The sequence below is a fragment of the Carcharodon carcharias genome, chromosome 18, assembly GCF_017639515.1.
Source record: "Carcharodon carcharias isolate sCarCar2 chromosome 18, sCarCar2.pri, whole genome shotgun sequence".
Classification (NCBI taxonomy): Eukaryota; Metazoa; Chordata; class Chondrichthyes; order Lamniformes; family Lamnidae; genus Carcharodon; species Carcharodon carcharias.
Window position 1 is genome coordinate 43,400,079 of NC_054484.1, and position 27,691 is coordinate 43,427,769.

The following is a 27,691-nucleotide window of genomic DNA, read 5'->3' on the forward strand; positions in this document are numbered from 1 at the left end:
GCATCTACCCTATCAAGCCCCTTCAGAATTTTGTAGATTTTAATGAGATTGCTTCTTATTCTTCTAAACTCCAGAGAATATAACCCTGAGTTAATTCGCCTTTCATCATAGAACCCATCCCATGGACCAATTTAGTGAACCTTCATTGTACTGTCTCAAGTATATCCTTTCTTAAATGTGGAGACAAAAACTGCACACAGTATTCCAGATGTGGTCTCACTAAAACCTGTACAACTGTAGCATGGCTTATTTATTCTTAGAATGCCTGGCTTCAGATCACACCACTTCGAGATGTGGCAGCAGTTTGGGATGATTTCTGACAGGCAACAGCAAGGGCAATAGGGGATTGGCAGTGGTGGAAATATGAACGCTGTCTTCTTGAGAGAGGGCAATGTGTTCATGTTCCATTGAGCCTCAGCCAGTGCCTTGAGATAGTCCATAGCAATTCTAGTAATGTGTCACAGGACAGATTGCTGGTCTGCTGCGACACCTTACAAGCCCTTCTGTGCACTGTAATCCACAGATATAATAGCAGTAGTCGGAGCTTGCAATGGCAGCAAGTTGATCTTGCATGACAGCAGTGTGAGCTGCTACTCAGATGTTGGGTAACTTTTTTTTAATTCATTTCATGGGATGCGGGTGTTGCTAGCTAGGCCAGCATTTATTGCCCATCCCTAAGTGCCCTTGCGAAGGTGGAAGCTGAGACATCAGGTAGAAAAGTATGCTAACTGAATTGGCTACCTATTCCATGGTGGAAAGTATAGGCCCTAAACACTGCACTAAATCCTGTGCCAAGTTGGTTATGGACTCCTCCATGTTCCTTGACATTGACTGCAGGCTGCCCAATGCACCAAATATTTTATCATGCATGCTCGTCAGTGTTCTTCTGTCCAAAATTCTCCTCTGAGTTTTCTCAAGCAGAACCCTTGTTGACCTGCATGGGTACCTGCTCCCAATGCCTTATAAGTGTGTGTTTGGAAGGCCTTCTGGTCCACTGTGGATCCAGGACATCTCTCTACCTCTCCAGCTCCTCCACAAGGCCTCCACATCAGCACTTGAAAGCCTTGGGGCCTGCTTTCTCCCAAGTTGTGCCATTCTGTTGTTTTCCAGATCAGAGTCACTTCCTGCAAGACAGCCAGCACCTGCTCCAACCATAATGCACTGCCCCTTTAACACATGCAGGTTAGCTTTAAGTGGTGTTAGCCACGCACAATATTACCCCCTGCGGATGTACGTGTCTAGCCAATCAACTTCAGGGTTGCTGATTACTGGATGCTGAAAGCATTAAAATGAGCAGGCAGCACAAAGTTAGTGTGCAGCCTGCGAGGGGATTAATGAGTATGGGTTAGTTGCACATTGCGATCCCCGCACCTGTTTTCAGATGCTTTCAAATTTACCCCGTGATTTGAATCTGTGCCCTAATTAACAGACAGAATTTTGCTAAAGGTGCACCAAAAGTCAAACATTAAGGACATAATGAAAAATTCCCTGAATTCTTGATGGTTAACCAGTCATAAGCTTCAATGGGCAGCATTTGCTGACCATTCGTAATTAATAGTTAAGAAATCTAGCCTGTATGTTTGATACACAGTAGATGTGTTTGTCATCTTTATACTTGATCTAACCTTTCTTGACCAAATGTGACAATAAGTTTAGACTGGTCATTTGACCACTTAATATTATCTAATGATTAATCTAGCTTTATCTTAATATCTTCTGCTTGTCTGTTAAAACAAACTTGAAGCTATACAATATCCAGAATGAACCATAATTCACAGCCTGTTCCTGATACTTAATAGAAATGTAGAAAAGGTTTGACATTTTTCTATGGCTGCTCTAATTCTTTTCTGACTTGTATTTTAAACTTGAGAATGTAGTAATGGTTTTAAAACATACTTTATGTAACGATATTTATATGTTTTAATTAATTTATTGAATCCTGAGAATCACAAGTTTTTACAATGTCAATGCTATAATGTTCAGTATTACTCATTTATACAAACGTTTGATGTGGACATGCCTCTCAGCCAGATGTTTGAGTTTGGTTCTCAAGAATATTCAATGCTAAAGCCTGTCTGTAACAATGGCAATGCATATTTCCTGTGGGTGTACAGCAGAAAAATATAGGGATTGAAGAAAACATGGATGATTGAAAAGGGATGCACACATGAAATGACGCATAAAGAATCTCAGTGGTGCTTTATTTAAAGAAAGCAACTCTTTGATCATTTCTGAATTTTAATAAATTTCATGAAGGCTTTACTCCTTTGGTATTTCAAAACCTGATTTTAAAAAGTTGTAATTTTGAAACAAATACAAAGGTTCAAGTGGTCTTACTTTTTAAAATTTACACAGGATATGGGCATTGCTGACTAGACTAGCATTTATTGCCCTTGAGAAGGTGATGGTGAGCCGCTATCTTGAACTGCTGCAGTCCATGTGCAACATAAACTTGCTCTCAAAATTTATGAATATTTATCCCTCCCCTAACAAAGCTACATATGTCTTCAATCTTCTTCAACCAGGAGGGGCTCCAAAAAGGCATGTTTTTATGATTAGATCCATGTAGCTTCATGATTATCCAAAAGCAGTATGTTTGTTGTAGAGAGAAATATAGGAAGGAGTTAAATCAGTCTTTCTTTACTGCAGTGAGAAACTACACTGTTGATGGATTTTTTTTCTTTCAATTGCTATTGATGACTCTATGTGGTGAAATATGTTTTCGCTGTGTAAATGACCTAGTGACAACACTATGTCATAACACACTTATACTTAGTGAATGGATTAGTAAACTAAATTTCTGGCTAATACATTTCGGAAAAAGAATAAAATAAATTTCTGTTTCTGTGTGCAACATGCTCTGTCCAGTAACCTGGTTGACTACTGCCAAGGATATTGGAACAATGAGAATCAGGCAGCCCCGAGACTTGACTGCTTGATTATCATGTTGCAGAACAGCAACAATGCTATGGCACACTGTATTTACATTAAATTACAACTGATAAAAGCAAACCTCTTACTTGTTAAAACATTAAAGATGTCATGAAAGTATAATAATTTTCATAATATTTTTCTGTGGTTTATTGTGAAGTAGATTGATGGGGTAAGTACAGTTGGGTTTGTCTGCGTGTGACTTAAGTAGACTGCAAGCTTTAATTCATCAAAAGAAGCTAGGTGCTTGACATGCTAATGAGTAAACATGGATACTGGCTTAGCATGTAAGGTGTGAAGGGAATTTGCATTTTTAGATAAATGAAGGGAGATTTGGATTTCAAAGGGGTCTCAGTCTGTTTACAATTAGCCAGATAAGAAAGGCCAAATAATGTGTTTATTTTCTCAAAGGTGACTGACAATACATAGTGACAACACTTTTTTTATATTATGAGGGAGATACAGTTTCAAAGACGTATGGAACAATAGATTTTACATATTAAAAAGAGAAAACATGTACAAAGGGAATGAAAAGCTATGGCCAGGATTTTCCCATTGGCGATTTGAGGGTGGGGCCCGCTCGCCGACGGGAAAATGACGTGGGATGACATCGGGAGGAACCCCCAATGTCATCCCGCTCCCTTTAAGTTTTCAGGAAGGCGAGCGGACAGCGAAATCAGCTGTCCGCCCGCCGACCTATCAATGGCCAATTGAGGCCATTGACAGAGTAATTAAAGTGATTAAAGGCCCTGCCCGTCCAACCTTAAAGCTGGCGGGCAGGCCAGGAGCCCCAGAGGGCTTTTGATAATACATGAAACCTCATCCGCTGGCGGGATGAGGTTTCATGTTCCTTTTTAAAAACTTTAATAAATGTAATGTGATATTTATTGACATGTCCCATCTTGTGTGACACTGTCACATGAGGGAGACATGTTAATAATATTTTTATTTCTCTATTTTTTTTAACTTTTCTACACTGTCAGTAATTTCCCTGAGACAGCACTTTGTCTCGGGGAGCAACTTTGACAGCTGGGGATTCCCTCCCCCCCCGCACAGGAAGCGCATAGCGCTTCCTGTCGGGCAGGCTGCTGGGCAGGCCTTAATTGGCCTGCCCACTCAAAATGGCAGTGGGCCCCATTTTGGTGATGGGGGTCGGCTGTCCGCCCGCTGCTGAGCTGGTGGGGTCCGCACGCCCACCAAGGGCAAAATTCTGCCCTATGTGTCAGGAGAAGGCCATCGAAGATCTAACAGGAGTGTGTGAAATGGCCAAAATGAAGCGTCCAGCATTTGTGCTTGAGTCTGCTGTCTTATGAAACTGAAGCTGGAGAAAAGCCATTTGGGATCCTATTGTCCAGGGTATTGTGATAACTTGCTGAGTTTGTTTTAAATCTAAAATCTATTATGGACAGTTGCCTTAAAGGGAGTGTAACTGGAAGTCAAGTTAATTTGGAATTTTAGGAGTTATTATAGTAGTAACTGTAGTCTATGTATGTGCTTTAAATCTTTTATTTTGTTAATAAATATTTTAATTTAATTTTTAAAAATCTCTGAAGTTCTTGGTAGACTTATTACTTCTGAATTCAATGCACACAGCACAAAACCAATGTCATAGTGTGACCAAGTTTCCCTCGTGGATTTAGCCGCCCGCAACACATCGGGCAGAATTTTACCCCCTTTGGGGGGCAAGTTCAGGAGTGGGCACGTGAAGGCACGCCTCCAAACAGCCGCTCCTATCGGGAGTGTGCCGCCATTTTACGTGGGCAGGCCAATTAAGGCCCGCCCAGCGTGATGTCCTCAAGGAAGCGCTATGTGCTCCCTGTGCGGGTGGGGCGGGATTCCCTGAGTTAAAACCTACATGAAACCTCATCCCGCCCGTGGATGAGGTTTCATGTTTTTTCTGAAGCCCGCCAATGCTCCCGGACTGCCCACCAATCTTAAGGTTGGACGGGCAGGTCCATTAATTACTTTAACTACTTTGTCAATGGCCTCAATTGGCCATTAACAGGTCGGTGGGTGCACAGCTGATTCTGCTGAGCCCCCGCCGACCTGAAAATCGAAATGAGGCGGGGTGACATTGGGAGTTCTGCCTGACGTCATCCCGCATCATTTTACGCATTGGCGAGTGAGCCCTGCCCCCTCTCGCCGACCGGGAAATCCTGGCCATCATCTGCCATGTCATAACAAATTGGGGGCACGTCCGGGAATATTTGAAGTTCCTTGATTTGTTTGGAGTTGGTGAATCTTAAGATTACGAGTGTGAGAAGCAGATTGAATTCAGGATTTGGTGTGAGGGATTTTTAAAGTGGTGAGACTGCAAAAATGGCTGTATCCATGGCTAAAACCTTTTTGGAAGTAGAAGGTATAACTCTGATTGGGTTACAAAAAGTATCTACAGGTAAGTTGAATAAGGTGGATAAGTTGAAGTTGAGGTTACCTGGAGAGGCAAAGATAGCAGGCATAGTTGAAGTGATAGCACAGCATTTGAAATTGGAAGTGATAACGACACTAGTGAGTCACAGCTGGAGGTAGTGAGACTTCAGTTATAAATGAAGAAGCCTGAATTTGAACAAGCATTGGTAATGAAAAAGACTTGAACTAGAGGCAACAGGAAAAGAAAGAGAAAAAGACAGAGAGAGTATTTCAAAAAGAAATAGATATCCAAAAACTTGATCTCCAGAGGGAAAAGTTAGCAATGGAGGCGAGGGAGAAGGAAAGAGAAAGAGAATATCTGCTTAAAACGACCTCAGATGCTGAGGAAGATTCTAATGATGAAAAACCTTCAACCTGAAATCCAGTGGGGAGATGTTTAAATTTTTGCAAGCTCTTCTGAAGTTTAAAGAAAGGGATATTGAGGCGTCCTTTGTATCATTTAAGAAGATAGTTAAACAGACGAAATGGCCACAATAAAACTGGACATCACTTTTACAGTCCAAGTTAGTGGGTAGAGCTCATGAAGTTTATGCTTCATTGTCAGAAGAAGTGTCGGTGGATTATGATGCAGTATAAAAGGCTATTTTGAGTGTGTATGAGTTGGTTCCTGAGACATATAGACAGAAATTTAAGAATATAAGGAAACAGCCTGGGAAAACTTAAATTGAATTTGAGGGAGTAAAACAAAGTAATTTTGACTGATGGATACAGGCATTAAAAGTGGAGACAACATATGCAGCTCTTAGAGAAGTGATTTTTTTGGAAGAATGTAAAGATTCAATTCCTTCAGTAATGAGAACTCATGTGAAGGAACAGAGGATTAAAATGGCAAGACAAGCAGCAGAGATAACTGATAATTGTGAGTTGGTTCACAGACCTAAATCTTTCTTCATCACACTTTTAAGTTAGAGAAGGATAGAATGTGGGAAGATGAAAGGAAGGTAGATGGTCAGGGAAGATGGGGAGTAGTTGGGAATTCTCAGGAAGATTTTTTTCTAACAGGCTAAAAATGAAGGTGCTGAGGGTAGATGTGACACTCTGAAATTGAGATTTTCACTGTAATAACGTTGGGCACACAAAGTCAATGCGTTGGAAAATACAGGGAAAATCTATTGCAGAACTTTCTTGCATCACAATAATTGCAAGTAAAAGTACTGTGGGTTCTGACGTCCAGGCACAGTAAAAACCAGTGGTTTGTATACAGGTAAAGCAGAAAGAATCAGTGATAGGTAAAGAAGTGAAAATGTGTTCACAATTTACCCAAGGGAGTTCTAAAGAGCAAGTTGCAGAAATATTTAAAGATTTTGTAAATGAAGGGGAAATCTTTCCATGTGTACAGGGTGGAGCAAGTAAAGATATTAAAATTTTAAGAGACATAGGGCAGAATTTTCTGCCTGTTGGGCGGTGGTGTGGGAGCGGCTGCGGGTGGGCACAGACCCGATCGATGCCCCCGATTGGGTCCATGCCGCAAATTTACGTAGGCAGGCCAATTATGGCCCACCAGTGTGACGCACACCCGGAAATGCTGTGTGCTCCCTGTGTGCCGGGGGGAGGGGGCGTGGGGAGGCACAGAGCTGCCTCGGAGATTAATCTGAGTGTGAAAAATTGAAAAAAAAATTTAAAAAAATATTTGGACATGTCCCCTCATGTGAAATTGTCATATGAGCTGGGACATGTGCATTAATTTCAATGAAAATTTTTTTCAAAATTTAAAATCATTCATGAAACCTCATCCCGCCTTTGGATGAGGTTCCATGAAAATTATGAAGGCCGCCTGGGCTCTTTGCCTGCCTGCCAATCGTAAGGTTGGATGGGAAGATCCATTAATTATTTTAATTGACAGTTAAATGGTCTTAATAGGCCTTTGACAGTTCAGCAGGTGCGCAGCTGACTCGGGTGCGCACCTGCCGAACTGTAAGTCTAAATGACACGCCATGACATCGGGACGCATGCCCGACATCACCATGCATCATTTTAGCCCTCAGCGAGTGGGCCTCGCCCCTGCTCACTGAGCCAAAGATTCAGCCCATAGGGGCTAGTCAATCCTTAATGTTATGGGATAGTGATATTTGTTGTTCAGATGGAGTGTTGCAGGAACAGGTAATAATAAGTGGGGTTCATGGAGATGCCAAACTTATTCCACTGTGTAAGGTAAATTTAAAGAGTAAGTGGAAAACAGGTGAGGTGATTGTTGGAGTAGTGGAAAAATTGTGCATTGTAAGCAGTTCAATTTATTTAAGGTAATGATATAGCTGGATCACAGGTGTGGGTGATACTGATGGTAGCTGAGCAGCTTATAGAGGTGCTTTCAACAGAATTGTTGCAGAAGGAGCATCCTGGATTGTTTCCAGATTGTGTTGCAACGAGATCACAAGCTCACAGGTGGAAACATGAAGAAGAGGAAACTTAAAAGGCAGGGAAAAGGTGTTGAAGTACAATTAGCTGACATTGGGTGGAATTTTCCGTGCCCACTGGCGGCGGGCATGATAGGTGGCATGTCCGGACAATAAGGCATGATATATTTCACGATGGCAGGAAGACATGTCGTGATCGTCCGCTTAGCCGGCCAACGGCAGGCTGCGCTTCCTGCCAACGGTCATCAGGGAACTCATTGTAATACATAAGCATATCATTAAAAGGCCACCCCACCAGGCTCTTGGACCCTTGTCCGTCTTCATTGGCGGGAAAGCACGTTGACGTATTTCACAACAGCACACAGGCAACGTGCGCTTGGCAGCCTTCACTTTGGGGGAATTGGAGGTGTGTGAACAGCATAGTTGAATTGAATTCATGCTTCAAAATGACATCATTGAGTCTAGTTGCAGTAACTGGTATTCATCTATTATGGTGGTATCGAAACCGGATGGAACACAAAGACTGTGTAAGGACTGTCGAGAGGGGAATGCAATGACAAAAGCGGATTCCTATCCTATACCACAGTTAGAAGATTGCATTGAGAAAGTGGGGCAATCAAAGTTTATCAAAAAGATTGACTTGCTGAAAGGATGTTGGCAAGTACCGTTATTGGAGAGAGCAAAGGAGATATTGGCTTTTGCGATACCAGATGGACTATATCAGTCTAAGGTCATGCCATTTGGTATGAAAAATGCACCTGCAACATTTCAAAGACTGACAGAGTAATTTCAGGACTGAGCAAATGTGCTGTTTATATTGACGACTTGATAGTTTTCAGTCAAACGTGGGAGGAGCATTTACAACACTGGGAAGAATGATTTAATTGACTGCAAAAAGCTAATTTGGTGATGAACGTGGCTAAAAATGAATTTGCAAAAGCGCAAGTTACATATCTAGGCTATACCATTGGACATGGAGGTGTGAAAGTCAAAGCTATTGTGGATTTCCCTGTGCCTACAACAAAACGAGAAGTTTTGATGTTTTCTGGGTGTGAATGGGTTTTATCAGAAAATTTTACCAAATTTTAACAGTGTGGTTGCTCCATTGAACTATTAAAAAGAAATAAGAAATTTCATTGGGCACAGGAGTGTCAGAAGGCATGTGACAGTTTAAAACTGTATTGACTACAATACAGTTTTGGCAATACCCAATTATGCCAAGCAATTTAAGTTGGCCATTGACGGAAGTGTTATAAGCATTGGGACTGTACTGTTGCAATAAGATGAAACTGTAATTGAGAAACCGACATGGTATGTTTCATGAAAGCAGAATGTACAACAGAGGAAATATTCAATGATCGAAAAGGAGACTGGATCTGGTGTTAGCGTGCAGCGTTTTAAGGTTTACATTGCAATTCGTCAGAAACAATTGTTTATACAGTCCATATTCCTTTATAATTTCTGGACAGACTTCGAGACCAAAGTCCAAAGCTGTTCAAATTGAGTTTATTACTGCAACCATTTAATTTACAGATTATACATGTGGCTGGATGAGAAAATCTAATTGCAGATGCATTTTCGAGGGTTTAATGCTCAAAAGGGAAATTGGACATTTAAAACCTGGACACTGGACTGAAATGACCTCTGGTAATATCAAGGATTTGTGTATATTATATTTTTCTGGTTTACTGTGAAGTAGGTTTATGGGGGTAGGTATAGTTGGGCCTGTATGTGTGTGATTTAATTACATTTGGAGTCAAGTAAGCTTTAACTCATCAAAAGAAGCAAGGTGCTTGACATGCTAATGAGTAAACATGATGCTGGCTTAGCATGTAAGATGTGAAGGGAATTTGCATTTTTTGATAAATGAAGGGAGATTTGGATTTCAAAGGGATCTCAGTCTGCTTACAACTAACCAGTTAAGTAGCGCCAAGGAATGTGTTTATTTTTCCCAAAGGTTACTGAGAATATGTCGTGAAAACATTAATTTTTTTTAATATTCTGAGGGGGATACAGTTTCAAAGATGTATGGAACTTTATATTATTTTAATATTTACATATTAAAAAGAAAGAAACATATAAAGGAGAATAAAAGGCTATGTATCAGGAGATGGCCATGTAAGATCTAACAGGAGAGTGTGAAATAGCAGTAATGAAGTCTCCAGCATTTGTCTGCTGTTTTACGAAACTGAAGCTGGAGAAAAGCCATTTGGAACTCCACTGTCCAGGGTATTGTGTTAACTTGCTGAGTTTATTTTAAATCTAAAATCTATTGTGAACAGTTGCCTTAAAAGCAGCGTAACTGTGGGTCAGGTTAATTAGGAATTTTAGGAGCTATCATAGTAGTAATTGTAGTCTTATGTATGTGCTTGAAATCTCTTATCTTGTTAGTAAATATTTTTAATTTACTTTTTAAAAATCTCTCAAGGTCTTGGTGGGCTTATTACTTCTGAATTCAGTGCACACATCTTGTAATAAATATAACTTGCAAAACAGTTGTGACAGCGCAACCAAGTTTCCCTCATGGATTTGGTCCGCCTGGCACACATCATCTGCCATAGCATAACAAAGATCATTTTGAGAACTCAGAACCACTCATAATTATTTCCTGTTTATTCACAAGACAAGATGTGCATAAGTAGTTATGGATGAATTTTTAAAATGTTGTACAAGTAAATCACTGATATTTGAAGTAACAACATGAAAATTCAGTTAAGCACTGAACTGTTATTAAATAAAATAACCCGGATTTATATGTAGTTAGCATTTAAAAATGAAAATTTCAATAAAAGCATAGGGTCTAAACAGAAAAGGATACTGCCTTCGAAAATTTAGGTATATGTTATTATATAAATACTATTAAATCCGGGTTTATAGTCACATCTCTAAATTCAGCAATTTTAGAGAAACAATTGAGACACCAATACAATTAATATACAAAACTACTGCAATATTTTGCACTACTCATCAGTTGTAATCTAGGTATGCTGCCTTTCCTCAAATATGTAAATCTTCCTGACAGATTAGCAACCAGCATTTTGTGTACACCACAAGTGATAGAGGTAAGAACACAAAATAAATGTGAATAAGCAGAATTTCATGTAATGTGCATTCAATCACAACAAATGATAGCTACTATAACTAATATTTGGATTTTACCTGCATTGAGCTGCTTGCTTTTTCGGGGAGATCTAAGCTGCCTTTGAAATGGGTCACTTGTACCATAAAGTTCAATAGTTCCCATGCTGAGTAGAATGGTCTTTTGCATAAAGTCCACAATAGCCAAACCATTACAGTTTCCAAATGCCACACTGCAGATAAAGTACAAAGAAAAATGTAGGTAAAATTTTGTTTTCATGCTGCAATACACAAATTAATTTATTTAGAATGATGCAGACTTTTATACTACAAAGATCACAAAGTAATTACAAATGAAGGAGGACAGTAAAACTATCCTTCCACCTCAAAACCTCAGAGTTTAAATTATTCCAAGTTTTTGCTTCCAGTACTCCCTCTGGGAGTCCATTTCAAGATGGACTTCCCAATATGAGTCCTACATTTGCCTTTTACTAATTTAAACCCATTACTCTTTTGACCCATTTGATTAAAAGTAATTTTCTTGATTTATCATTTCCATACAATTTATAATTTTTTATGCTCAGTAAGATTAATCATCAAATGTCTCTTTTAAAGACTAAAGGGCCCAAGTTACACTAGTCCTTCCTCATAACTCTAAGACTGGAAATCAGCCTTGAGGCTTTTTTATGTTTCCAGCTCTTGAATGACTCCTGTATCTCAGTGAGGACATGGACACAGTAGTCGAGGTGGTATGGCCAGAGCACTTTAAAGTTTGATCATGAATTCTCTAACTTTTATTCTACCCCTTTTGACTATATATTTCAACATTTGATTGGCTTTGTTGATTGCTTGGTTGGAAACTTTGATGCTTGCATGTACGAAGTCTCCTACGTTTTTGTACAATTCATTTATAACTCATAATCCATTTTTCAACTGATCACATTTACAAGTGAATGTCACATTTGCAAAGTACTGTCTTCTGTGAGGTCTTAGTATTTTGCTTTCAGCCTTATACAACATACAGATGTAATTTTTCTCACTCGGTTAAATGTTTATACTTGACAACCGTTTCTCACATGAGATAATCTGTTTATGCAATGATATGCTGAAATAAAGTCAGTTGTAATTTAGCATTACAGTCAACTTGATGGAAGAGTCAGATTATAGCTATGTGAATCATATTATTGAATGGAAGTATGTAGTGGGGTGCCCTGGGAGTCCGAATTAGAAGCATTGCTTTTCTTATATATAAATTACCTGGGCTTGGGTATAGTGAGTAGAATTTTGAAGTTTACCGATGATACAAAATTTGACAATGTAGTAAATAGTGAACAAGATAGTAGCAGACTTCAGGAGGACATAGACAGACTGGTAAAATGGGAAGAGACAAGGCAGGTGCATTTAATACGAATAAGTGTGAACTGATACACTTTGGGAGAAACACATAGATCGGCAGTATAATTTAAATGGTAGTATTTTGAGGAGGGTGCAAAAGCAGAGGGACCTGGAGATGCATATCTACAAATCCTTGAAGGACAAGTTGATAAAGCAGTTAAGAAAGCATTCAGGATACTTGGGTTTGTAAATGGGGGCATTGAATACAAAAGCAAGGAAGTTATGCTAAACCTTTACAAATCATTAATAGGCCTCATCTAAAGTACTGTCTACAAACCTGGTTACCACACTCGAGGAAGGATGTCAAGATCTTGCAGAGGATACAGAGGAATCTGCCAGGATGCTAGAGTTGAGAGACTTCAGTTACATGGAGAGATTAGAGTAACTGGGGTTGTGGTCCTTAGAGCAGAGAGCTTACGGGGAGACTTAATAGAAGTGTTCAAAATCATGGGGTGGGATCGTCCCAGATTTGCACTAAGTGCGGTAGCGGCAGATAAAGTGACGTTTTACCCACCGGCCAGGATGGCTGATTTTCACACCGCATTGTCCCAAACTCACCGCATTACATATGCATTCCTGGGAAACATGCCGTTTCCATGGCTGGCGGGCTCTCATTCAACCGCCATGACATCACCTCGCCACTTCATCACGCCAGACACATTTGAAGCAGAGCCGCGCTCAGTGTTTCCAGCCCGGGACTGCAGCAAAAAAGTCATGGCCCCTAAAGGCAAGAAGTCTGCAGTCCTTGAGCATCTTTTGGATGCCATGGAGGCCCATTGTGATGTCCTCTACCCCCGCTCTGGCCATACTCCGGTGATCAGTGCCAATGTTGCACAGAAGAGGTTGGCCATCCAATACAGATAGAGAATGAATGACTTCATCTGTGCAGTCCGGATACGGCAACCATCTCATCACTCTAAACTCACACACTTAAGCCCATCACACATTCACTGACATCTCACTCATTGCCAACTCAAGGGACATTACCACCCATTCTCACACACCTACTCTCACATGTCCATCTGGCCTCATCTCCTCTGGAGAATGCTTCCTCAGCCCTCACCGTCTTGAGGCCACTTGCACAGATCAAGATGTGCCCCCTCACACACCCTGGGATACCCTCCATCCCCAGTACTGCTCTTGTCCTGCAGCCTCTTCCCTTACCTGAAGCCACTTTTCCATCTTCCCCAAGCAAGACCTTGCCCTGTAGCTGATGAAAAGTCACCCACATATGGCTGATCTGGTAGGTAGAGACCTACCTGTGTGCCCCCCTAAAAGTGCTGTGGTGTTGTCTGTGAAGCCTGGTGCTGGTGACTATAAGTGCTGACCAAAGCAAGCTAGGCAAAGAAACCTTGAAGTCCCAAGTAAAGTGCAGCCCGCCAAGCGCACGCCTTATATACGCTGTTGTGAAATACGTCAGCAGAAAGACACAGTGGGCGGATGATCCAGCGGGGTGTAATGAGTCCAGCGGGCTGGCGTTATAATGATATGCTGATGTATTACAATGAGATTCCTGACGTCCAATGGCGGGGAATGCTACCCACCATTGGCAGGCGGAGCGAACAATCGCAAACTGCTTTCACAACGTTGTGAAACTATTTCTGGCGTTCTTGCCATATTGTCCGCTCATGCTACTGAACATGCCTGACGCCAGCGGGCATGGAAAATCCCGGCCATGAACTGATTTGAAAGAACAGCTAAGAAGAAACTGCTTACAGTTGCAAAAAGGTCAATAATCAGAGGGTACAGGCACTGACAAAAGAACATAAAGCAAATGAGCGAACATTTTTTTTAAGCAGTGAGTTGTCACAATCTGTAATGCATGTCTGAAATGGTGATGGAAGTAGATTCAAAAATAAATTTTAAAAGGGAATTGGATAATCAATTGAAGGGGGCAAATTTGCAGGTCTATGGAGAAAGAGAAGAGTCAGACTAACAAAGAACTGGCTCAGGCATGAGTGGAAATTTTCTGTCGAATACCTTTATAAGATTTTCATCAAAACTTCTCTAAGTTAGTGGTTGGAGTCCCTATGGGAATTCCAGGTGACTATATGCATCCATCCAGTTCGAACAGTTCTGTTTGGCAACTGGAATGTTAAAGAATAACATGTTACAGAGTCACTTTGGTGGAAGCCTAAGATCAAGCCATCTATAGTCTCCCTGCTTAGGGAATGTGGCATTATTCTGCAAACTTAAAAGAGGAAAATGAAAACAGCTGGGGACAAAAGATCAAATATTTTTCTTCTCTCTGTGGGAGACCAGATCAGCTCCATAAATAAAGCATCCCAACATGCACTGCATAAATAGGACACAGTTTCAGTGGTTTCTTCCAATCTCATTAAATAATTTTTCTTTTCTCTGTGGAGGTACCTTTCTCACACAATCCAGTCAGGGCTGGAAACTTGCATGTAGATTAAATGGAGTAAGCACTAATTGATGAGTCCTGGTCTGGCTAGGGCTGTCTCATTTTAATAAAGGTGGCAATCTTACAGCTTGAGTTTGGTGCTGGCAACGTGCTGGAAAAGTGGGTGGATGGAATTGAGTAGTCCTTAGAAGGCTGCTGACAATGGCTGACTCTAAAGAGATGCAGCACTTAAAGTAGCCAGAAATGGGAGCAAAAATTCTCAAGGGCAATTAGAGATGGGCAATAAATGCTTATCTAGCCAGTGGTGCCCACATCCATTGAACAAATAAAAGAAAATTACTACCACCTTTAAGAAAGCTAAACAAATTTGCAATGCACATTTCAACCTTTCCAGGTGTTGTTTGGAGCAAAATCATTATTAGCACAATAAATGTGGAGGCAGGATACAAAGTCTGTCAGCAAACGGTACAACAGCAGAGAACTTGAACTCCTTAACTGATGTTTGGCGAAATGGAGGTGCTGCTGCATGAGATTAGTGTGAGGAGGGTTGCAATGTTTTCAAATTCAGAGATAGCAGGACATTGGCCTAGATTTTCATGGAGTCGCGGAGACTCTGACCCTTATCCAAATTGGTGTCAGGACACTGGATGCGGAAATCCCACCCTCATTTCTAACAGATCCTATTTTTGCAGCTGGGGAATGGCGTGGGGCATGACTCACACATGGGGGAAACACAAGCCCAACAGGGCCATTTGACCTCAGAGCTGACGACATTATCCTATAGTATGTGACCTACTTTTTTTTTAGAATAAATATAAATGCTTGTAAAAGGCAGATAAAGTCTGTGGAGCTGTCAAGTTATCTAAATGTCCTGCGCTTTAAATAAAAGAAACAGCCTGCCAGTGTCTCTGAGTTGAAAAAGAAAATTGATGCTTGCAGTTTCAATAGCTATTTGTTGGATAACCATAAGGGCTATCATTATAGCATTATTACTGCTTTTCACATCCAATGATCACAGCGAGGGCTGTAAGTTCATAACAAAAATAAAAATACCTGGAAAAACTCAGCAGGTCTGACGCATCTGCGGAGAGGAACACAGTTAACGTTTCAAGTCTGTATGACTCTTCAACAGAACTAGGAAAAATAGAAGAGAGGTGAACTATAAGCTGGTTTAAGGGGGGTGGTGGGACAAGTAGAGCTGGATAGAGGGCCAGCGATAGGTGGAGATTGCCAAAAGATGACATAGGCAAAAGGACAAAGAGGTGTTGACGGTGGTGATATTAGCTAAGAAATGTGCTAATAGGTGACATTAAGAGTAGAAAGCAGGATGGGCAAGGTACAGATAGCCCTAGGGGGGGTGGGGTGGGGGGAAGGGATTGAAATAGGCTAAAAGGTAGAGATAAAACAATGGATGGGAATATATTTAAAAATAATGGAAATAGATGGGAAAAGAAAAATCTTTATAAATTATTGGAAAAAAGGGGGATCGGAAAGGGGGTGGGGATGGAGGAGAGAGGTCATGATCTAAAGTTGTTGAACTCAATATTCAACCCGGAAGGCTGTAAACAGCCTAGTCGGAAGATGAGGTGCTGTTCCTCCAGTTTGTGTTGAGCTTCACTGGAACATTGTAGCAGGCCAAGGATGGACATGTGGGCGTGAGAACAGGGTGGAGTGTTGAAATGGCAAGCAACAGGGAGGTCTGGGTCATGCTTGCAGACAGACTGAAGTAAGACTGTAAGTTCATAGTTTGATTATAAGCTCCAACAGCTTATTAAAGGATCAGCATGAGTACAAATGTTTGATTTTATAAGTGATTAAGTATAAGGATTTAAATGTATTGAATGGGCTTTTATCAATGAGAGTGTTTTTTATGTAGTGAAGTCTATTATAGATACCTAAAACTTTGTTTTATTTCATCTCAACATGACTTTTGAGTCAGTCCATGGTGAATACTGGGTGAGTTGACATGGACGGCTTAAGGGTAAACATGGTGGGTGCGGCATGGATTGGAATGAGTTGGCACTAAGTTGGCATGGGTCTATAAGGGGCCATAAGGATGAGTGAAGGGGTGGGGTTGGCATGAGTTGGCATGGATTGGACCTGGGGAGTGGGTAGAGAAGTGGGGAGGTTTGAGGGATGAGGGTTACAGGGCTTAATATTGAACAACACAAGTGAGACGAAGTCCCAGAGAACTGGGGCAGGCCTTTTAACCAACCTGAAATGATGATTCTGCAATTCAGGGCACTTATTCCCAAGCTGGGTGTGGTGAGCCTGAAAATTTCCTGACTCAGCGTTCCCACTTCAGGAGTGAAAATCTGGGCCATGTCTGACAGTAACTGGCAATCAAGTTGAACTCATGTGTGCACTATTCTTAAGAGTTGATTTGAAGAAAGCTGCCAAGGTCTCAGATTGATCCTGGGGTCCTGGCCCATAGTCTTTGCTGAGGGGCAACCTCCAGGCATCTTTCAGACTCCAGAAGCCAGGTTCCAGGTACTGCAGGCTGACTAAAAAATCTTTAGCCTTGAAAGGCCTTTTAAATATGTTAATGAGTTACTGGCTGCTTGCGGCTGGGTAGCCATCACCCTGCCTGACCTGCCTGCATAAAAATGGCCTGGAGTTGGGAGAATGCTGACAAATCTGCATGCCAGCTGGCACTGGGAAATTCTGGGCCTACCCACCTTTGGCGGGTTTCTAAAATCCAGCCCAAGCAGTGCTTGCCAAAGGAAATACATAACAGTAATGATGCTATTCAGGAGCAATTAGAAGATGACGTTAGTAAAGCCTGTTCTTCAGAGGTTGGGGACAGTTGCATCAGGGAGTCTCATTTGACTGAAGTTCCTAGAAGTGAAGAACTGCAAATGTCTTCATGAACAACACTGTCTTCAAAAATGAGGTTTTAACAATTTGCACAATTTGTACCTTTGATGTAGATAAAGTATGGTTTTCAATTATTCTTCAGAGGTCTCAAAAGATACAACTTGAAGTTGAAAAACCACTCTCTTTTACCTGGTTAAGCTGATCATTCAAAACAGTCATTAATAAAGTCTATTCTGTTTAGAACTTGACAATATTTTTCATGCTTACTTGAAAAGTACAATTGTGAACCGGAGAAGGAAGGAGGTTGACTAATAACACCATCCAATTCTTATGGCTTGTATCATTCTCATTCATCTTCGTCATGGCTTTTGTGCAACCACAGAAAATAACAGTATCTTACAAGTTCTATTGGAAAGTGTCTCTTAGAAACTAAATTGGAGGACTGTAAAAGCAGTTTGAAAGTATTGCTTGTATGTTTCTTTTATCAATTTTTGCAAATACCAATATAGCTACACATATACTGAGTGAGCTGAGAATATAGCACTGAGTCACAGCCAAAATTGAGGAATAGTAACAACCCGCTGCCCTGATGGTTCTGTGTACTTTATGAAATGCAGCAGTGAAGTGGATTGGGTAACCAGGTGACACTGCTGCTGTCCTTCTGTAGAAAAGGAAATGAGAGAGATGACATTTTGAGCAATGTGTAAGGCACCTGTTGATATAAGGGTTTCATTAGTTGAAATGACAGCGGTAGCCTGGAATGGGCAAGAGACAAAATTGAGAGCTCTGGTGTCCTTGATTACTATTGGCAATGTTGAATCTAGTTGGAGCTTGGATAGATGACAAAGCTCTGTGACAGACTTCCTGCTTGCCTAAAGCCTTCAGAGATCTGTGTTATTGGCAGGCAGTTAAGCCAAGGCCGCTAGATATGGTTGGCGCTATGCCCAATGCAACAAATGCAGCTTGGGTATCTGAGTCCCTCGGTATTCCTTTTCTCATCACAAAAACAGAATTACCTGGAAAAACTCAGCAGGTCTGGCAGCATCGGCGGAGAAGAAAAGAGTTGTCGTTTCGAGTCCTCATGACCCTTCGACAGAACTGACTGAATGTTAGAAGAGGGGTGAAATATATGCTGGTTTAAGGTGGGGGGGGGGAAGAGAAGTGGGGGGGTGGTGGTGTGGTTGTAGGGACAAGCAAGCAGTGATAGGAGCAGATAATCAAAAGATGTCACAGACAATGGAACAAAGAAGTGTGGAAGGTGGTGATATTTTCTAAACGAATGTGCTAATTAAGAATGGATGGCAGGACACTCAAGGTACAGCTCTAGTGGGGTTGGGGTGGAAAGACTAGCCCAGCATACAAGATTTAAAAATAATGGAAATAGGTGGGAAAAGAAAAATCTATATAAATTATTGGAAAAAACAAAAGGAAGGGGGAAGAAATGGAAAGCGGGTGGGGATGGAGGAGGGAGTTCAAGATCTAAAGTTGTTGAATTCAATATTCAGTCCGGAAGATGAGGTGCTGTTCCTCCAGTTTGCGTTGGGCATCACTGGAACAATGCAGCAAACCAAGGACAGACATGTGGGCAAGAGAGCAGGGTGGAGTGTTAAAATGGCAAGCGACGGGGAGGTTTGGGTCTTCTTGCGGACAGACTGCAGGTGTTCTGCAAAGCGGTCGCCCGGTTTACGTTTGGTCTCTCCAACGTAGAGGAGATCGCATTGAGAGCAACGAATGCAGTAGACTAAGTTTTCCTTTTCTCATGTTGCATTATTTTAACAATGAGATGCTATATTTTGGGTATATCCAAACCAAACATATAATTGACATTACCATCATTTGCTGTCCTCATTGGATAATGCAGCTTCTACTTAGATGCCTTGTGGCTTTCTGAGCTCCTGCGAAAGTTGGTAGTGGAAGAGCTCCATTTTTCCATCTGCTTCTGTCCTGCTGTAGTCCTGTAAATGATTTACTTACATTCCGCTTTCCAATGTCTTAATGGGAAATAATGGTCTTTCTTTTGGGAAGTTTAAATCTAAGCTTACCATAATGAGTTAATAAAAATTCCTCCCCGTAAAACAAACTCAGATGAAAAAAATTCATATTTAAACCTGAAAATAATTCTGATAAAAACATTGCATGAAAAGTTATAAATAATACATATGACATAGAGTTTACAGCACAGAAACAGGCCAATTGGCACAACTAGCCCATGCCGGTATTTATGCTCGACTTGATCCTCATCTAATCTTACCTCTTACAAATCTATCAACGTAAACTCCATTCCCTTCTCCCTCATATGCTTGCCTAGCCTCCCCTTAAATGCATCTAGGCTATTTGCAGCAATCACTCTGTGGTAGGGAATTCCAAATTGTCACAATTTTTTGGGTAAAGAAGTTTCCTCTGAATTCCCTATTGGAATTCTTGATGACTATTTTATATCGATAGTCTCCATGTTTCGCTGGTGTGAGTAAATAATGAGGCAGGCTTGGAACGATAACCCCCCATTTTCGTCAGTGGGTAGGACTCCATTTTACCCGCCTGCTACCGCACTTAGTGCAAATCTGGGAAAATTGTGCCCTCTATATCTACCCTATCAAAACTTTTCATAGGGGCAGAATTTTCAGTTTGGCAAGCCCGAGATTGGCTCGGAAATGAATCGCTGCCCGTGACAGGCTCCTGACCGCAATTTCATGTTGGCGGGCCAATTAAGGTCCACTCAGCATGAAATGCGGCTCCCCATTGTTCGGGAAGAGCTGGGCGTGGATGGGGGCTTGTCGGAGGGCGGATCCAATGGCAACCAGCAGCCAGTTTTAAAATGGCACAGGCAGTCCCTTGAAGGCTGCCGCCGAAGGACGTCTCTTCTGTCCCTCGTTACCTAACGTGATGGAGTTGAGTGTGGCTGGAGATGCCAGATAGGAGAGCACGTTGGGTGGGCACTTGGCCCCTGCTTTTCAGAGAGTGCCTTGCAGTCCTCCTGGAGGAGGTGGCCACCAGGAGGCCACCCATGTCCCCAGAGATGGGAGGAGGAGGAGGCATCTGCACCTCACAAAGAGGGCATGGGAGGAGGTTGCAGCACAGGTTAGCAGCTATGACGTGGTGTGGCACACATGGGTGCAGTGCTGGAAGAGGTTCAATGACCTGCTGCGCTCAGGAAGGTTGAGTACTGTGTTGGCATGGATCAGTGTGCAGAAGTGATAAGGTGTGGCTGTTCGCTTCCCCTCCCCCCCCCCAACAGGCCTCAGGGTGCTAGAGTCTGAGTGCCAACTGTCAATGATGCCTGAGCAGGCCAAGGGGGTGGGCCCTGGCTGCTTGGGCTTAGTGCCATGTGGCTCAAGGGCCGTGATTTGGATGTGCCCTGTAAGGTGTTCCTCGCCTAGGGTTGGTTAGGTTGCAATGGTGCTGCAGGTAAAGAATGGACAAATCAATGCTCCTCTGTCCTTTCAGGAGAAGATGAGCTACAACCAATCATAGAGGTCATGTACAGCAGGCAGAGGTCTGCCAAACCTGCTGCTCACCAGATTCAAGTGGAAAGCCCTAGAGCTAGAGAGCTGGCACACTCCCCAAGCAACCGGGCGTGGAGATGTGGGGGTGCCAGATGAAGGTGCAGTGCACAGAGGTGAGAGTTTCATATTGCGCAACCATTCTAGTGGGGAAACTTTAACTTCTCCTGGTCCTATGGCATGCTTCATGAGCTGAACCCTTCAGGACCACACTATCACTGGACACAGATGCTGATGAGATGGGGGGCCATCTTAAAGGTTCTGGGAACACACAGAGAGAATGACGGAATTCTGTGCCGCCAGCCCATGACATTCTGGCAGCAAAGATAAGCCCCATCGAGGTGCAGGCACAACTAATGTGACCAATGACAATGAAGGTGCACCATCAGTGTGCTGGGAAGGTTGCACAAAGCACAGAGGAGAGATCCTGGACTGAGACACCTGTCTTTATCTTGTGCAGTGACCAAGGTTTCACATGTGAGTGACACGAACACTGCTCATCAGAACAAGGAGCCATAGGCAAGGAGACACTCTTGGGAGTTTATTAATAAAGTGAACGTTATGTATAAGTGATTAACACCCATGCCCAGGCTGTGCAAAAACATCTTCTTAACCTTCCTAACCCTGCTGCTACATCTTAGTGCTCCCGACATCCACAGCGGAGGTGGAGGCAACCTGCTGACTGCTATCCCATGTCTGTGTTAATCTTGATGGGTGTCCTCTGGATGTCTGAGACCTGGAGGGGCCCCGGCCTGCTTTCAGGACCCTGCTGTGTGGCAGTGGCACCCTCTTTGGGCTGTGGAGCTGGATTTCCTGAGGTCACAGTAAGAGGGTATTCAGATGGGCCAGACACTCCCGGAGTCACCTGGGTGGACGGCCCCAGGGTGTGCACCTGCTGATCCTCCTCCCTATGGGTTTCCAAGGGCCCCTGGCTGACTCCTTGAGGAGAAGGGGAAGCTGGAGTGAGATTAAGCTGCCCCTCACCCCTCTCACGTTGACACTGTTGGAGGCCAACTATGGCATCAGTGATGGAGTTCAGCCCATGTAGCAATGCAGGACTGATGTCCTGGACCAAGGTCTCCATGGCGGCCACCAACCTGCCCGTGTTGACCTTGGTGCATTGGCATGCTGGCGCTATCACCTCAGACTGAAGGTGGACGGACTCCTCCATCGTGCCTTTCAATCCGAGGAGTGCAACGGACATCCCTCCCTGATGCTCCAGCAACTGAGGTATGACCAAGTCCAGAGGCTCATCACCTGACTTGGACTCAGCAGATTTCTGTTGTCCAGCAGTCCTCCGAGCGCAGGAAACCTGGGAAGTCCCTGCCACTGCCTGCTGTGGATCATTCAGAGCAATATGCTCACCAGATTGTGAGCTACTCTAAAACTTGGTCCCACCAAGGTGTCTCTCTCTGCCCTGGTGGAGGGTGTGGATGAGAGTTGTGATGGATCTTCAATGAGGGTTTCAGCAGATTCCTCTTCTGAGGTGTCTTCAGGGCTTGAGTTGAGGGCCTGGGTTGTGGACTCTCTTGTTTGTTTCCCAGGTGTGCCTGCGAGAGCAAGGTGAGATAACTGGTGCATGAAGTGACCTGTGAAACAGGACATATCACTCACAGCATGGTTATCTGATGGATGTTGCACTGTTGGATCCTCACTTGTTTGAGCATCGCCAATCTCACCGTCATTACAGGAAAGTTCCAGATCTTTGCCAGCCAGCTGGAAGACTCTATTTTCAATGTCCATGAGGACCTTGATTTCAGGCATGCCTCCAGCAATCCGCCTTTTTTTGTGTGCCAGGTTGTTCTGTATGAATACAGAAGGAGAGAATATAAGCAGAATGCCTGCAGGTCAGATGATATATGCCTGGCATGTGTGGGTAGAGAGTGATCCCATGGACGGATGAGGATTGGAGGTGTGTGTGAGAGGGTGAATGGTGATGTCCCTTGTATTGGCAGTGAGTGAGATCCCTGTGGATATATGATGGGTTGTGACTGTGTGAGTTGAGAGTGATGAGAAGAGTGACTTCCCCTGGTGGAATGGAGGAGATCATTCATCCTCTTTTGGCACTGGGTGGCAGTCCTCTTTTGCAGGGCATTGGTGCTGACCACTGCCGCCACCGCCTCCCATGCTGGATTTGTCAGCTTGCTTGCTGGCCTTCACTCAGCGTGGGGGAAGACGGGCCTGCATGGCATCCAAAAGACGTTCCAGGGATGCATGGCTGAATCGGGGGGCTGCAGCCTTCTTCCCTTTTGGGGCCATGTCTTCTCTGCAACAGTCCTGGGTTGGAAGCACTGAGAGGTGTGCGCATGGCTGCACTTTAAATATGGCACCTGGTGTGAGGAAGCTGCAAGGCAATGGCATGGCAGGCGAATCGGAGCCCGCCTGCCAGCAAAACGCATGTTTCCTGGGAAGGCATGATTAATGAGGTGGGAGTGGGGCGACACAGGGTGAAAATTGCAGCCAGGGGTGAAATGTTCTTTTTCCCGCCTGCTACAGCACTTAGTGCAAATCTGGGACGATTCCACCCTATATCCTTTGTATAATATGGAGACCAGAGCCAGAACAAAAAGATTGTATTCATATAATGCCTTTCACAATCTCAGGATCTCACAAAGTGTTTTATATCCAATTTATTTACCTTTGAAGTGTAGGAAATCTGGCAGCCAAATTCCACACATTGAGCATTGACAAACAGCAATGTAATAATGACCAGATAATTAGGCTTTTAATGATATAGGTTGAGGGATAAATATTGGCAGGGTCAGTACGGAGAACTGCTATCCTCTTCTTCAAAATCATGTCTTTAGCGTCCACTTGAGAGGACAGATGGCTTAGCGTCTCATCCAAAAGATTGCACCCTCTACAGTGCCGCACTCCCTCAGTATTGCACTTAAGGGTCAGCCTTGATTATGTGCTCAAGTCTCTGGAGAAAATCCAAATTATTTTCTCTTTAAGACCTTGACAGCTTGGAGTTTCCTTTGCAATCATTTAAAATTGAAGCTGTAGTAAAAAAATGCAACTCCAGTGCAAAAGCCAGAAAATTACATGGGGCAGAATTTCCCGGTCGGCGTGCAGGGGTGGGACCCAACATGGGGTGCCAATCGGGAACCTGCCCGCCCGCAAACGTGCCCAAACAAAACCCCACGACAGGCATAAAATTCTGCCCATAATGTATTCATGTAAAATTTTGTATGCATTCTGTTTTTAATAAGGCAATGGTATGACACATATGCAATAAGTCTGTACACAAAATGCAGCCAGACGAAAAAAATCATGGGCTGAAGGAGTGTAAAATATATCTAAGATCTGTGTCCCCAATTGTCCAATTCTTCTGAACCCATACAACCAGTGCCCTATACAATGTCAAAGGTGTATGTCAATTTAAATTATGCAAAATGATTATATAATAAAGTCGAAATACTGCAAGCATTTGAAGTATAGAGCCTAAATCACAAACATCTGGATTTAGTAAATATTTGATAAATCCATGTTCTTAAATATCACCCTTGACACAAACATTTCAATGTACCGTATGAGCCTCTAAAACTGATGACACAAATTTCATTTAGATATGCATTTGTTCATATATTCTTGACATTACTGGTATATTTGTAAAACATTAAAGAAAAAGAATGGAACAAACAAAGATTTAACATATTAATCCAACCACCTAGGCTTTTCTTTTTTATTGTGCATGAACATGAAAACTACTTGTTTGAAAGCTTGTCTGAAGATCTGGGTTCCTGCTAGTGAATGTTTATACTCATTCAATAGCACAATTATTTCACGCTTGTGTTACTTACAGGCCATAGGCAGAGCTCACTGCTAGGCTTGTGATTTGTTGAGGTGGTTCTCCATCTATCCAGACCAGCTGAATGACAAGGTCAGCCTGGTACCCAGGAGTCATTTTGACAGGACGAGTTTTCACCCTTTAATGAAAAAAATAAGATTATAGGATAAGAATCCTGGATAAAATAAATTCAAACTGGAATTGTTTTTGAAATTAATAGCATATTACAGACATGGAAAACACAATAGTGCAATTATATTATTATTTTATTACCAACATCACATATGAGTAAAAACCTCCAACATTTAAACCGAACACTTTGTTGTCAATTATTTTTCTTCTATCTTTATTTTTCCAGTGCTCTTCCCAATTAGCTACACTGCCTGCTTTAGATGAGAGACTGAGGCAATCTTGCTATCTTCCTGATTTCCATTATACTGTTTGGCCCAGAATTTGCTGAGAAAATAATGGTGAGTTTAATGGCGCTTGCTATTTTGAAGACATAAATGGTACAATAACTTGTGGCAAGGAAGAGATACCCTGTGAATTACATATCACCAGAAGTTGAACAACCCACGCTGCTCTGCCATTACTCTCTCGAAAATTGCACCTTATCTATAGTTTCCCTGTTATTTTTAAGAGCTTGTTGGATTTGCACATTAAACTCACTGCAGAGTTATGGCTAGTACTTTACAGCATAAGTACCCTTTTAACAATGCAATATTTATTAGTGCAACGCCAATCAACCTCTCAGGCTCAGAAAATGAACAATTAAACTGTTGAGTCTCATTCCTGCATGTAGTAAATTCTTCTGGGTCATTTAAAAAAAAATTGAAGTTTTTCTTCCTACTTTTCATTTGTCTTTTTTTCTATTAATTCAATCTTTCTTTCCCTTTATTTCTCTTTCTGTACCTGATTTGAATCTAAGCCACACATTCCAATTCACCCTTCTCCTCTGTCATTCTTAAAATTTATAACAATATCTTGCATTTACAAATGAACCTTTAACATTGTAAAATGTCTCAAGATGTGTCAGAGGAATGTTATCAAACAAAATTTGGGCAGATGACTACAAGCTTGGTCTAAGAGATAGATTTTAAGGAGTATTTTACAGGCAGAATGAGAGGTATGGAGGTAGAACGGTTTAGAGAGGGAATTCCAGTACTCTAGGCCTCAGCAGTTGAATGCGCAGAGACCAATGGTGGAGTCATTAAAACTAGAAATGCACAAGAGACCAGGATTGGAGAAGCACAGATACCTTGGAGGGTTGGTGAGGCTGGAAGAAGATACAGATATAGGGAATAAGCTCAGAGACGGATTTGAAAACAAGGATGGGAGCTTGAAAATCAAACCATTACTTAACCTGGAGCTAATGTAGGTCAGCAGTGTAGGTTGGCCTCCTCCTGAGGTCCCCAGCATCATAGATCTTCAGCCAATTTGATTCACTCCATGTAGTATCAATAAACAGATGAAGGCTCTGGATACTACAAAGGCTATGGGTCCTGAAACATTCTGACAGTAGTACTGAAGACTTCTGCTCCAAAACTAGCTGTGTCCCTAACCAAGCTGTTCCAGTACAGCTAAAACACTGGCAACTACCTAACAATATGGAAAATTGTCCAGGTGTGCCCTATTCACAAAAAGCAGGACAAATACACCACTATATTGCTTCAGAAACTTAAAATCCTTTTGAGTAAATCCCACAATTATGAAACTCTTTTCTATGGCTATAATTGACAGTCCTATCTTTTTGGATGTCTCTTCTGGTACTTTTGTCTCAGGAAAGTAGACTCTTTAAGGGTACAGGGATTGTTGAACCAGGCAAGAAGGGTATTTGATGAGGAGATCTTTCTTGATCAAGAAAAATCTTGATGAATGTAGAGTGTTATGAATAGTGATTTGGAATGCAAATGGAATGTTGGCATTTATTGCAAGGGGATGGAACATATAGTTTTATATAGTAGGGAATTTTTACTGCAGCTGTACAGGAACTTAGTGACACCACATCTGGAATATTGTGAAAAAGGATACCATTTCATTAGAAGCAGTACAGAGAAGGGTCACTAGGCTCATTCCTGGGATGAGAGGCTTATCTTATGAAGAAAGATTGAACAGTTTGGGCCTATACCCATTGGAGTTTAGAAGAATGCAAGATGATCCTGTTGAAACATATAAGAAAGATCCTGAGGGGATCTGATAGGGTAGATACTGCAAGGATGCTTCCACTTGTGGGAGAAACTAGAACCATGGACACAGTTTAAGAATAAGAGGACTACCGTTTCAGATAGAGATGAGGAGAATTTTTTATTCTCTCAAAGGGTTGTTAGTATGTGGAATTCTCTTCTACAGAAAGCAGAGGAGCTGGGTCATTGAATTTTTTCAAGGTAAAGTTAGAAAGAGTTTTGTTAGACAAGGGAGTCAAGAGTTATGGGGGGATGGGGGAAGATGACCAAGTGGAGTTAAGACCACAACAAGGTCAGTTACGATCTTATTGAACAGCAGAGCAGGCTCGAATGGCTGAATGGCTTACTCCTACTCCTAAGTCCTATGTTACTATGTAGTGAGAATCACCTCATTGTCTCAGTGTTACTGTTGGATGCGTTCAGGGAAAAGGCTACAATCTCTTAGATGCAGGACAAATTGGTTCTTGAACTTGTTTGTGTCTTTCTGTATAACAACTTTTAACAGGAGTTTGATAAATGGATGAGGATATGCGCTGATAATGGGTCTCATTGACTGATTATGTTAATGTACTAGAACAGTTCTTTACATCCATTTAAGCAAAGTTAGACTTGTGATAGGGTAATTTTCTTTCTTTGATTGTTATTATTAATTTGTTTGTAATTGTTTTAAATGAACAAGCAAGATACCCAAAATGAATTTCCATATGGACAACAAATTAATATTGAATTGAATGGAATTGAAATCCAATCCAGCCAGTTACTGCCCCATCAGCCTCCTTTTGATCATCAGCAAAGTGATGTAAGGTATCATCAGCAGTGCTATTAAGTGGCACTTACTCAGCAATAAC

The 27,691-nt window shown here is 42.1% G+C and overlaps 1 protein-coding gene across 1 annotated transcript in view; it reads right to left on the bottom strand.

The window, feature by feature from the left end:
• The window catches only part of stxbp5l (syntaxin binding protein 5L), a 598,592-nt gene that overhangs the window by 152,806 nt on the left and 418,095 nt on the right, over positions 1-27,691 (bottom strand). Inside the window, exons 18-19 of the mRNA XM_041210884.1 lie at positions 24,674-24,799; positions 10,875-11,026 (exon numbers count right to left, since the gene is read on the bottom strand). Coding sequence (XP_041066818.1) covers positions 10,875-11,026; positions 24,674-24,799 — 278 coding nt within the window. The remainder of the gene's footprint in view (positions 1-10,874; positions 11,027-24,673; positions 24,800-27,691) is intronic.